Source organism: Leopardus geoffroyi, chromosome D3 (assembly GCF_018350155.1).
Source record: "Leopardus geoffroyi isolate Oge1 chromosome D3, O.geoffroyi_Oge1_pat1.0, whole genome shotgun sequence".
In the NCBI taxonomy this organism is placed as follows: Eukaryota; Metazoa; Chordata; class Mammalia; order Carnivora; family Felidae; genus Leopardus; species Leopardus geoffroyi.
Genome location: NC_059339.1, coordinates 62,488,160 through 62,501,651, shown reverse-complemented (window position 1 = coordinate 62,501,651; position 13,492 = coordinate 62,488,160). Strand labels below are relative to the sequence as shown.

Here is a 13,492-nt window from a genome sequence, read left to right as displayed (position 1 = left end):
ATTAATTAAAACATTTCAAAAATGTTTAAGACTAAAAGTTAATGACAAAACTTAAAAACAAAAAGGAAAAAAAAAACTCCATCATCAAATAGACAAGTTATCAGAACACCAACTCATTCTTAAAATTGGTAAAGGAGAAAAAAGTGAACATTCATCTGCCTTTCCTATATAAACAGTGTACCGAGATAACTCAATACCTGATGAAAGACCACGTTCTTTAGAGGAAAACCCCAATTAATAAACACAGAAAAGAATAATAGAATATCACCAATTCTCTAAAGATAGTGATCCTTCTGTTCCAGGAGAAAAAAGGAGAAAAAATACCTTTCAGGATTATGCTTTTGTTGTTGTTGTTGTTGTTATTGTTTTACAACAAACTTCTATTATCTGTAAATTTTTAAAAACTGAGTTGACACCTTTTCAATGATATAGTCACAGTGATATAATCACTGTCATTATTAGCAATGCTTTTTAACTCTGCTTATTGCCCTGTCACTACTTTGAGAAAGCAAAAAAAAAAAATGCTTTAACAATGCAATTACAGTATACACCAAAGAGCCTCTTTTTCTAGCAAGATTCGAATTTCTAATGACTATTTTCAAATAGAAATCATATTACCAATCACTAACTGTATAGTAACTGAAGTTGCGTTTCTTAATTAATCTACCTGCATATCCCATAGGAAATTTGTGTCAAATTCAGTCTCAAGAATGAAGGAATCATGTATACCAAATATGTTTTTGCTTCATAGGACACAGAGCACCAGAGCAGGTATAAACTATTAAAGCTCTCCCAAAAAGAAAAGCTCTCCCAACATTCCTAAAAGATCAGAAGAAAAGAATGCTTACCCATATTTTCCAAAGAGCGAAACCGTTGTTCCTCCCACAGGCACTGCCTTCCCTGGTCCATACACATCCCATATAGTGAGGGCCACTTGGGCATTCCTGGGCAGGTCTGGGTATTTTACAGGCAGTTTTAGCCATTCATTCCAGCTATAGAAATAAAGTCAACATAAACATAAAGCTAAGGAAATAAAGTGTGTGTGTGTGTGTGTGTGTGTGTGTGTAAACTTCCTTTTAAATTAACAAACCATACTTTTGTATGATTTGTCCAGAGAAAATGTTCCAAAAGATTAGGTTGGTACCACAAAAAATGTGACACTTACCTCGATTCTGATGGAGGCAACTTCAATTTTATATACAGAACACATGAAAAAAAATAATGAAAAGCCAAGCTCATGAAAATTTACACTGGTATTCTTTAATCAAGAAATTCACATAATATCACTGAGACACAGGAAAGTGATAATGGCTCATAAAAATCTGGTAAAACACAAGCATGTTAGATCGAAACTTGTTTTGAACATAAGTATGATTATCTATAAGCATTTTCCAGAATACAGTTTTTATATTATAAAGAGAAAAAAAAGAATTATTCAAAATGCTGCTGAGGATAGTATGGTCCCATATCATACAAGAGTACCTCAACAAAGGAGAAAAAAACAACCAAAACCCTAAAGAGGTCAAAGTAGACTATCTACTACCACCCTAACATGAAGAAGTAACTAGACTGCTCTGGACAAACATACGACAATTTTTTACATATTTTTCTGTTCCTCAAGTTATTTCATCAATACTAATAATGTAAAGCTATCAGGTGTCACGTTTTTAAAGCATACCTGTGTATATGATTTCACTAAAGAATGTTCATGCTTAATAATTTAGTAATGATAACACAGCTCTTTTTTTTATTTCTATTTATCCCTGCAAATTTTCTTCTGCATTCAAACTTCATACTGAATCTATTTGACAATTTCAACTCCGTTAAACAACAGATGGCTTTTAAAATCCCAAAAGAAAATTATGCAAACAATACACAAACTAATACCCAGAAGACACACAGAACTGTTTCTCTCTGTTTACTCAAAATTATTCTGTTTACTCAAAATTATTATCAAAGGGGCATATCCCAGTCTAGGTCAAATACATCTGCATCAGTAAGAAATTGAACAGAATTTTCAAAAACTTAAAGGATAAATCATTTATGCCCACCATATAAACTCAAGGACCTACAGGAAAATTAGACATGACTACCAATTTAAAGGAGAATCAAAAGTTATTAAATCCTTTTCTTCTATGAAGAACTTAAAAAAATAAATCATCTCTCAAAAAAGCCTTTCTCAAAAAAGCCATTCTTCACTAGATAAACTTCAGGAACTAAATGAATTTAATTACTGTACACAAGGTGGGTCTGACTGAAAGGGTAAATACTAAGCAGTATCATCTTGTGCCAAGGAAAAAAACCACAAAAATTAACTAATACAGGCTAAAGACAGAAAAATCAACAACAATATCCAAAATGAACTATGGAAATTCTCACTTCTATATTCTGTCCTTTGACTAAAAAACAATATCTATGACCACGCAATCATCTGCCTCAAACTTGTCATCTAAAAACACACCCCCACACCTTTTTAAAATCAAATTAACTATACTGTAACCTGTTTTATATACTGGACTACTGCAGAAGAGTTCTTTTGAAGAAAATCAATCTGCAGATATATTATTTCAAAACTCTAGATTTTCCAGAAATTATGGAAAGATCTGATCAGATATCAAAAAGATATAAATTCTGAACCCCATTTTGTTCTCTCCCTCTCAGCACATCATGCCTTCCACACGCCCCAACCCTCACTGAGACAGTGACTAAATCTAGTTGGCAACTTTCAAAAAATTTCAATATTCTGAAGCCTGATTCTGCATGGCTGGATTCTCACCACCCCACATACAACTGTACTAACCTTCTTGTCTGACCAGTGCACTCCTAAATCCTACTTTTGTCATTTCTTAATTATATTAGATTATCAGTCTATGTTTCTCTCTCTAAAGTCATGTTACATCCTTTATGGGACAGGAGAGAATATAAATTAAAAAAAAAAAAGATTTAAGCCACTTGCCTACAGAATAATATTTACATATAAAACATGGAAATCTGCAATATTCCACACAAATGACAACTCTATTTAAATGTAACTAAAGTACAAGATTCCCCACTATGGACAGGATAGAATAGGAGAAGACAGAATAGACTTGGGTAAATTTTGGATGAATCCTTACTATTTGAACTCTCACAACTCACTATCAGAATCTCAAAAATCAGATTCAGATCATTAGGAATCTCAACTATCCAAAAATTCGGTCTAAACTAAGGAAATGCAAAATTTTACATTGTAAGATATCCTTTTACAGTATAATTTATTTTTCCTAAGTTTACACTATTTCTAAGTGTATAGAAGGTGACTGTGAAAAGTTTGCCCTCAAGCATTTTAGGAGGGCAATTTTTGGTTTGATAAACTGTAAAAAATTCACCTCTTAAATACCAAAGAGCAGGGTGTACAAAATCTACAAATGTCTTCCCCCTGAGCCAAAAGAATATATTTAAAACAAACAAATAAACCAAACAAAAAGCCTATCCTCATATTAACCCAACATGAGGTATTTTCTCACCCTATCTCCAACACAGATGTGTTGAACCTTTCAATTAAAAGAAGCCACTTTAATTATTCTGCAGTACTTACTTGTGTAGTAAGCACTCACTTGTGTAGTCACAATTTTAAAAATATAAAAAAAATTCAAACTTCGGGACAGCGAATATGGCAGTCTATATCTTTCAACAATACATAACACATAACAAATGAAGAAAGGAGTTGGCAAATGGGAAAAGACTTGAATCTCCCTGTAACTGGGAATATGCTTTGTCTCTAATTTTCTTTATTGCCAAGGCATGAAGCAAAACCACTATACAATTTCCCTCACCAAGAAAAGTGGAACTCACCATAAATGTTGATGGTCTAAACCTAATTTGTAGTTTTAAAGTCTTTTTTGAAGCTATAAGCCACCTCAAAAAATCTAATAAAAGCTTTGAGCTCTGTCCTTGTAAAAATGCACAAGATACAAAATTCTACATACAATTTCAGGTTTTTGTACATTTCCTGATTCCAGTTTAAAAACCTGATATAATTAAGGAATCCTGGTCCATTGCTTTAGATGTAATTATGTATTATAATTATGTACTGCAGTTTTGTTTAACAAAAGAATACACAAAGGGATGCCTGGGTGGCTCAGTCAGTTAAGCATCGTACTCTTGATTTCAGTGAGATCGAGCCCTGAGTTGGGGTCCACGTTAGGCGTGAAGCCTGCTCAAGATTCTCCATCTCCCTCTGTCCTTCCCCCTGCATGTACATATTCTCTCTCAAAACAAAAAACAAAAAACAAAAACAAAAAACAAATACACAGAAACACAGTTAGAATGATAAAATATTTGGAATATGCTTTAAAATAACTGGATATAGATGAAACACGATGGACTTTGATTTAGTAATTATCAAAGCTAGGTGATAGTCTTGGAAGTTCATTGTATTATTCTCTCTACATTTGCAGGTTTGAAATTTTCCAAAATAACAAGTATATACATATATATATACTTGAGTGTGTTTGTGTGTTTATAGCTATCCACAAAAGGACTATTAAAGAAATTACGCTATTAAAATAGTTGGTTTCAATGAAGCCAGATCACTAGAGCTCAGACTTCTGCTCTCTGAAAAAACCCTTCTCAACCTACTAGACCACACTTGGTAAACACAGGGCTGTACCCTCAACCTGGTAGTCCATTTGGTCACACCTTTTCTTCATTAACACTGTGGGCATAAGCTTCTTCCGTAAGAGGCACATAACCTGTGAATCCTGCAGAGAGCCTACCAGGGTGCTGAATAACCCTCATGGGTAGAGCAACAAAACTGCACCACATAATCTATCAAATAAGAGGAGACAAGAGTTTGATTTCAGGACCCACAACAGTGTTCTGGAAAAATAGGAACTTCATGTTCACTAGATTTACCTTGCAACCCAACAATGGTCTGCTAATGTACCATGCTCAATAAACCATGAACTTTTTTTTAAGTTAGCTTCATATTTAAAATAATAATAAAAATCTGATCCGAACAGATGACAACAGATCTCTCTCTCTGAAAATCTGAGCTACAAACATCAGGTTGGACAACATTTCAGACAATCCAGAAGTGTTCACGTGTTGAGGGCGTAGAGTGGTAGAAAATTTAAAGATGTTACCCATGTATTTTTGGTTTGGCTCATTTTGTGAATCAGTCAAGTACTTATAAAAATACACCAATATATTGAATACAAACACAAATTCACTTCTACCTAAATTGCACTTACAATATTACTATATATAATATTTTATTCCATCTGAGGAGGCTATTGCTTTAAACTATTAGATCAATGCTTATAGGTATTAGGTACAAAAATTTTTTTTTTAATTTCCTCTTTAATCCCTACCAAATCATTCTTGCCACATTTATAAAGAAATAGAAGAATAGTCTGGAACCCGCCATATGCAAGACAACTTACTTCCATCTTGTACTAAATGCTTTGTAGGATGTTCTCACTGGCAAGGCCAGAGGCTTCCCTTCTGCAAAAACTTGACAAGTAACATAAAGATCTGAGCATGTCTCCTGGTACAGCCCTGAAAACTTCAACATTGGGTCTTCTAGAACGGCTTTATAACTCTTTTGTTCTCTCTTCCCTTCCAAACTTCCTCTGAAAATATAAGAATAATAATGTTTATAGACATTTTTAAACATATACACAACATACACCAAAAATAGTTTATGTTTGTATCACGGTAATCTTACCTCAACATTTTCCTGTATATAAAATTAAAGCCACTTTTACATCTTATAAAGGTCTCTTAAAATCCCAACATACCTAAAATCATTCTAATCTTCATCAACATATTTCTCTATTTTATGCTTTTACTTAATCTTATATTCTGTCATCATCTCTTGATCTACCTTCTAGACATCACCAGCTTTCCAGGCCTTAGTTTCACTTAATTTCAAGCTGAGAACTTGTTCATGTATTCATTCAACAAACATTCACTGTGCTGGGCACAGACGTCCAAAAATGAAAGATGAGATAAATAATAAATAAAGTCTTTGCTTCCACTTACTTGTAACTGTATATTCTTTTATTACTCTTTTAATTTTTGTTACTATGCATTATTATTTATATGTTTATATATATATTATTATATATATTATTTTTATATATATAATGTAACTTATAATATTATCTGATCACATTAAATTAAAAAACACAGTGAGAAATCATAAAAGAGGGGCGCCTGGGTGGCTCAGTCAGTTAAGCGTCCAACTTCAGCTCAGGTCATGACCTCACGGTCTGGGAGTTAGAGCCTCAAGTCAGGTTCTACGCCAACGATTCAGAGCCTGGAGCCTGCTTCAGATTTTGTGTCTCCCTCTCTCTCCGCCCCTTCCCTGATTGTATTCTCTCTCTCTCAAAATATAAAATAAATCTATTTTATTTTAAAATAAAATAAAAACAGGGTGCCTCGGTGGCTCAGACGGTTGAGCATCCAACTTCAACTCAGGTCATGATCTCGCAGTTCATGAGTTTGAGCCCCACGTCGGGCTCTGTGTTGACAGCGTGGAGCCTGGAGCCTGCCTCAGATTCTGTATCTCCCTCTATCTGTCCCTCCGCCGCTCATGCTCTGTCTCTCGCATTGTCTCAAAAATAAATAAACGTTAAAAAATTTTTTTTAATAAAATAAAAACAAAAAAATTTTTTTAAAAAGATGTCATAAAAGATACGTACAGACATTAAAAAAGAGGTGGGAATATTGCTTGGACAAGATTATGTCAAATATTGTGCCTGGCATTTTAAATTTTTTTTTTTCAACGTTTATTTATTTTTGGAACAGAGAGAGACAGAGCATGAACGGGGGAGGGGCAGAGAGAGAGGGAGACACACAGAATCGGAAACAGGCTCCAGGCTCTGAGCCATCAGCCCAGAGCCTGACGCGGGGCTCGAACTCCCGGACCGCGAGATCGTGACCTGGCTTAAGTCAGACGCTTAACCGACTGCACCACCGAGGCGCCCCGTGCCTGGCATTTTATAAACTCTATTACTTTCACTCTTTTCTCATTTTATAAATAATGAAGCAGAGACTCAGAGATCAAGCTTATTGTTCACAAAGTAACAGAGCGGAGAATAGAAACAAGGGCAGAAGAGGCCAAAGCCAGCCAATGTCCTTCAAAGACATTTGAAGAAAGATAACTCAAAGAGTCTCTGGAATACCTAACCTTGTTTGGGAGCAAGAGCTTAGCATCCCAGACAGATGTCTGAAATGAGCCTGAACAATATATGGAGATGAGAACCAAAAGGTAAGGAGTCATCCCAGAAGAACAGATAACCATATATAGAGGCAAAGAGGCAAGATGGTAGGTTTAGGGAACTACAAGTTGTTTGGTATAGCTAAAGCATAAAGCTCATGTGGCAAAGAAGCTAGAGATGAGAATGAAAAGTAGGTATAAAATGAAGCTAGGTAGATACCATATTCAGCACAGTGCCTGACACAAAGTGAACGTTCAAAAATCTGTTAAATGAATGATCTGAAGTGACAGTAATGCAACCAGATTTATACTTTTGGCAGCAGTATAAGAACATAATGGAGAGGAGAGACTGAAGTGTGGATCAAGGATATGAAGCTGGTAGATTCAAGACAACTTGTGAATGATTAAACACAGAAGGTAAGAGAGGGGTGTGTGCAGAACTCCAAAGTTTTCTGTCTTAACCAACCTGCTGAATGATGCCAACAATCATGAACATAAGAGAGACAACATGGGAAGATTAGAGTTAGAGGGGTAGGCTAATGATGTGCCAGTTTCAGACAGCTGCTTTTAAAGTGCTTTGGCACATCCAAAGTGACTATGTCTCTCAGGCAGTTTGATTTCCAATTACAGCGCTAAGAAAAGAGACATCAAAGTGTAACTTGTTATTAAAACTGTAGCAATTAAACTAAAGAACAAACTGAACAAACTGAACTGGAGAACAAACTGAAGGGGAGAACAAGCTGAATTAAAGAATTCACTATTCTCTGATTATATGATTCTAAGTTGCTACTTCCTGTGCCCCAATAAACAACAATGGCAGTCACAGAAGCTGAAAGACAGTTAGTACTGAATTTTGTCAAACTTCTAATTTATGCTTTATTGTTGCCTCAAAATACCAAGTGTGTAACTGTTAATAACAGGTCAGGGTTTTTTTGTGTTTGTTTTTGTTTTGTTTTGTTTCACTTTTCTTCTTTCCTTCTAATATTCAAAAGTTTCAAAAAATTCATGCATATGTCCAAGAAATACTGAGAGGTAGGAGACTGAAGGAAAGCCCTTTACCAAATAATAACAATGCAGTCCTGTATAAACAACTAATGCCACATGCTGTAGAAATTTCCTGAAATGGGTGTGTAAATGATTTTACTAAAGTATAGTTTGGTTGTTGAATTATTATTTTTACTACCACCACAAGATGGATAGTAAAAGATCCGTCAGAGTCTGAAATAAGTAACTTCTGAAAATAAAAGGAAACAGTCCTTCAAAGGTGCATCTGACAGCTGAGAAAACGTACTCACTGCCTGTATGCAGCCCTTTGCCAGAGGCACATTAGACGAATACTGACTAAACATATTATGAATGATGATATAATTCATAATTTATGATAGCTTTCACATATGAAAATACTTCTATAAGACTGCCCTAAAATGGACATAATTTCCAACTCAGTCCCACCAGTTCCCAGTCTCCAAGTAATCTCATCTCAAGCTGTCATGCCCTTGGCCTTTACTTCAATTGTGATGCCCCAAGATTTTCCTGCAAGGCTCTTTTCTCATATCTTCTGGTCCCTTTGCAACTGCCACCACCACCTCCGAATGACTCCCAACTTCCCTGGCTAAATAATGCCACACGGTCCAAAGATTCAATCTAAGCCTCTATCACCTCCTGTGCTTGTAGTACTGTATCCATGTGCTCATCTTATTCTCAACTACCAGGTCGTTGCCTGTGTCTACCTCTCCATTATTTCTTTAGTCTCCCTTCCACCTGCCGGCCCCGTTCTAAAGACCTTCCAACTATTACCAGCCAGAGGACGACTTAACTGAGACTTGATTCCTTCATCTGTAAAATGTAAAAACCCTCAAAAGGTTGCTGTCAACAGCAAGATGCTTCAAACAAAGTAAAACATCGTGGGACTTTAGAGCAGCCTCCTACCGCTACCCTTCTCCCAGAGACCTAGTCTTCAATCTTTCTTTGACATTGCCCCTCTCCACGCTCCCGTTCTCCTCCGCTTCCCTGGCTGCAACCTTCCCTGCCGCCCCAGGCAGGCCTTTAGGCTAATAACCATCTTCTCCCCCCAACCCACAGGCCCCTGCCTCAGCGTCCCCAAGCCCCAGCAATCCCAGTCACTGTCCCGATTCTCTTACATCTTAAGCTGCACGTTGATGTCCAGGTCGCAACTGTAGATGTAGTGAAACTTCTCCGCTTCTCCCATGGCACCCGCGGCAAACGCAGCACCAACCTCTAGAAACAAGGTGCTGGAAAGACACCGGGACCCAGCAAGCTAAGCCCCACAACACAGGCGCTTCCGGTTCCGCCTCTCACGCCCGCTGCTACCAATCCCTGTCCGGAGCGCGACCCGACGCAGCGGAACTCCCCGCCCAACTTTTCCTTCTGCGCAAGTGCAAAAGTAGCTCACCATATTGCTTAAGGGTAAGTGGGACTCCGGAAACAACCTATCTGGTTACATTCCAGGCTTCCTGTGTTTTTCCTGTTTGAAGAACTTTTTTTTCCCCCGTAAGAAAAGAAGCTGGCTTTTGCGCTTGAGCTCCATCTAAAATCAAAACAAAATTCGATTCAAAAAGACTGGTAACAGTCTTCGCTCGCTGTAGGCTAAACAAGGAGCAATTACAAGAACTAGAATTTTGGCAAGTTCAATTTCCAATGGCGTTTCCAAAAATTGTGAATTTAATCCCTAATTTCCTATCTCAAACAAAGATTTTCTCTTTGTGCTGTATTTCCTCTGTGTGCTCTCCTTTGTGGAGAAAGGACCAAACAAAGAACAAAGAAACCTGGGTTCCAGTTTGGCACTACTGATATTTATGTTACTTTGGGCAAATCACTTGGTACTTGCTTGCAATGGTAATTTTCACACTCAATTTGGATTTCAAGACAACCCTAGTTAGAACGTGGAAACATCCAGTAAGAATCTAGAACCAAGTTTCCTGAACCCTATGAACTCCTACAATGCATATTTTTTATAATATTTAGTATTACTTAAACTTGTAATTTTTATTTTCAACTAGATTCAAAACTCCTGGAAGGCAAGAATAGTGTGCATTTACTTCAGTATCTGCCCCCCACTAATACTCAATACACTGCCGAGTTTAATAATTCCTATTATCATCGGCTATAATAAATAAAAGTTTCCATTTTGTATATGTTTATTTTTAGGTGCCACATTACAATAGGAACATGGGTAGACTTTGTATAAATTACAGTAATTAGGGGAAAAATAGGTTTCACGGAAGAGTTAGAAGGAGTGTAGCTGTTAAGCTAAAAGAGCAAAACATGGCTTATGCACTATGTTTTGGTCAAAGTAAGTTCTCAAAAACATTTGTGAAAGCAAGGCTAAGGAAAAAAAAAAAAACATGATAGTTATCCTCCTGTAACTTAAAGTTCCCAAAAAAGAGAAGAGAATTGAGTTGTTCTTAAGTGTAACTACTACCAATGGTTGGAACTTGCAGGAAATGTAATATCAGGAAACAATAAAAATTAAACTTTCTAATCCTCAGAGCTGTCCAACAGTAAAACAAATACTTACACGTGCCCTATGGGATAATTCCAGCAATGGTTGTGAAGTTTGATGTGAAACACATTTATTGGGGCGCCTGGGTGGCGCAGTCGGTTAAGCGTCCGACTTCAGCCAGGTCACGATCTCGCGGTCTGTGAGTTCGAGCCCCGCGTCAGGCTCTGGGCTGATGGCTCAGAGCCTGGAGCCTGTTTCCGATTCTGTGTCTCCCTCTCTCTCTGCCCCTCCCCCGTTCATGCTCTCTCTCTGTCCCAAAAATAAATAAACGTTGAAAAAAAAAATTTTTTTTAAAAAGAAACACATTTATCAAAATTGAATAAAATAGTTATAATTTATGAAGGATAAATTCTATGATCCCAGTACTCACTTAAATTACTTTTATTATAATGTTATTTAATGTATAAACCTAAGTAAAACACCATAAACCTACATATATATATGCAATTTATAATTCTTATAAATTATTTTTAAAATTTATAAATTAAATATAAGAAGCTTCAAATTAACAACCTTAATATAATATATAGTCTTTTTGCTGAAACTCTATTGTCTACAACATGCATTGCCTACTCTTACAGGACTGGTTTTTTGAAATTCAGCATGTCTGTATTGCTGTATTTCACATAGCAATATTTTTTTCTTGCCTCTTTTTTTATTCACATTACTATGAAATTTTCAGGAGTATAAATACCATAATGGCATTTGGCCTTTAGTTGGCCCCAAAAGAGTTTTTTTTAGCCTTAAGTCTATCTCTGTCCATTTCTCCTTAGCTCCTGACAGTTAAAGTGATACTAATTGACCCCAATGCAGCTACAAACACAACACAGATAAAGGCATAAAAATGAAGTGTCAGCACTTAGTTCTAAGATATTCATTCATAGAATCCAGGATAGACATATATTAACCTTTTAAAGATAATCATCAAGAAAAAATAACATTAAAAATTTATTATGGGAAATATTAGAAGATTGGACAGTAACTGGTAGAGACACTACTACAGCAGCAGCAGCAGCAGCAACAACAACAACAACAACAACGCTAGTGTGCCAGTTAAGGAGGAGGATTTTGGTAAGTCATAGAAGGATGGTAAAAGTCACAGAAACCAAAAGTGGCAATGCCTTTCCAGACCAATTTTCAGTCAGGAAGATGTTGGTTAGTAGATCTGAGTACCACAGTCCTGTTGGCAAGGCCATGGTCATATAGGAAAGGGAAGCCTTTGGCATTATACTCTGAAAGGAGAAGAGTGATATTTTTTTACATGTGATCTTCCACAACTCATAAATATAACACATACTTATAATTATGGGACACAATTTGTATTTCAAGAATCCACAGTTCTGTGTATCACTGTCTACTGCCTGTCTGTAGGGAAATGTTTTTTATGCATAATCTTTGTATGGTAGGCTGCTTCATGGCTACTTGGTCCTGCACTTAATTCACCTCAGCAGTTGCAGTTTGGATTTTGTGTTTCTTTTGCCATCTTTTTCAATCTCATGTTTATTATTCAAATAACTGATTTTAATAATAATGGTTCATTCCTTCAAGTTGCCCAGGATTCAGGCAGTGGTAATCACGTTTGTTTTTGTCAGTTCCTGTCACTCAATTTCTTCTCTTTTGCTTATAATAAAATTTGGATTTATAGTTTAAAACAGGCAACCATCTATTATTAAGCTTCTGCAAGAAAGAAATAATCATGATACCATGAGATTAAAATGATCTTATGGTTCCTTTTTCTCCAGTTAAAAAAAAAAAAAAAAGCCTTTACATTTACTTTTGCATCCACATGACTCCTGAAACAGAATGCTACAGGCACCAGTGACAGTCACAACAAAGTTTATTGCAATGAGAGGCAAGGCCAACCGATCGGGACCGACACTCTTGACTGGAGTGCAGTCTCGAACAACCGGGGTACAGAGTTTTTATAGCCGACCACATCGTCTTATCATCACTTGGGAACAGAACAAAGAAATAGTTCCCAGATGGGGGTGGAAACAGTTCAGACAAGCCCTTGCCCCAATCCAACCAAACCCTAATCCAGTTGATTTTCCTTGAACTTTTGTTCCCTTGATTGATAGGACAAGGCTGTTATCTGTTAATCTACAGTGTTAAAAAAAAAGCTGTTATTTCTTAAGGCTACAGGTTAGCCCTAGACTACAATTTAACCCTTACATTTACCCCAGGTGTTTTGGAACCTAATTAAATGATAGAATAGTGTTAGGAAACTTGAAAACTCCTACTTCATAAGCCAAGACTCTTGGCCTGTTATCAAGTTACTTACAATGGGGGAAAATATGGACTTGAGAAAGTCTGCTAGTGATCCTGAGCAGGAACCCACAAGGCCTGAGCTGTTCTATTTAAAAATGTAATTTCTTTCAGCTACAGAAGGGAAAAAAGTCAAAAGCATGAGGCATTCTGGGAAATAATACACATATATCTTGCATGTGTGTGACTTTGTAATATTTCTATTATGTACTAGAAGAAGTTCCTCTCTCTGTGTCACAATTGAGAAAAAAAAAACAAAAAACAAAAAAAACTTGTAGTTAGATGACATCCTGTCAAGAATCTCAGCTATGAAAGAGGGATAGAGTCCTCTCTCCCCTAGGAAGTATGATTAGGTCATGGTGAAGAAACATTGTTGTGGTGGGAGCTCTGTGTCTCTTCAAATCTCACTCAATATGGGAGTGGTCTCTAGAATGCAATCTTGGAGAGAAAAGCTAAAAAACAGTGTGAGAAACATCTGATTGTTATATTCTTTTAAG

The 13,492-nt window shown here is 36.5% G+C and overlaps 1 protein-coding gene across 1 annotated transcript in view; it reads right to left on the bottom strand.

Moving 5' to 3' along the window:
- Positions 1-9,524, bottom strand: part of PIK3C3 (phosphatidylinositol 3-kinase catalytic subunit type 3) — a 148,095-nt gene extending 138,571 nt beyond the window's left edge. The window contains exons 1-3 of the mRNA XM_045459425.1: positions 9,349-9,524; positions 5,427-5,615; positions 849-992 (exon numbers count right to left, since the gene is read on the bottom strand). Coding sequence (XP_045315381.1) covers positions 849-992; positions 5,427-5,615; positions 9,349-9,416 — 401 coding nt within the window. The 5' untranslated portion in view covers positions 9,417-9,524. The remainder of the gene's footprint in view (positions 1-848; positions 993-5,426; positions 5,616-9,348) is intronic.
- Positions 9,525-13,492: the final 3,968 nt, after the last annotated feature.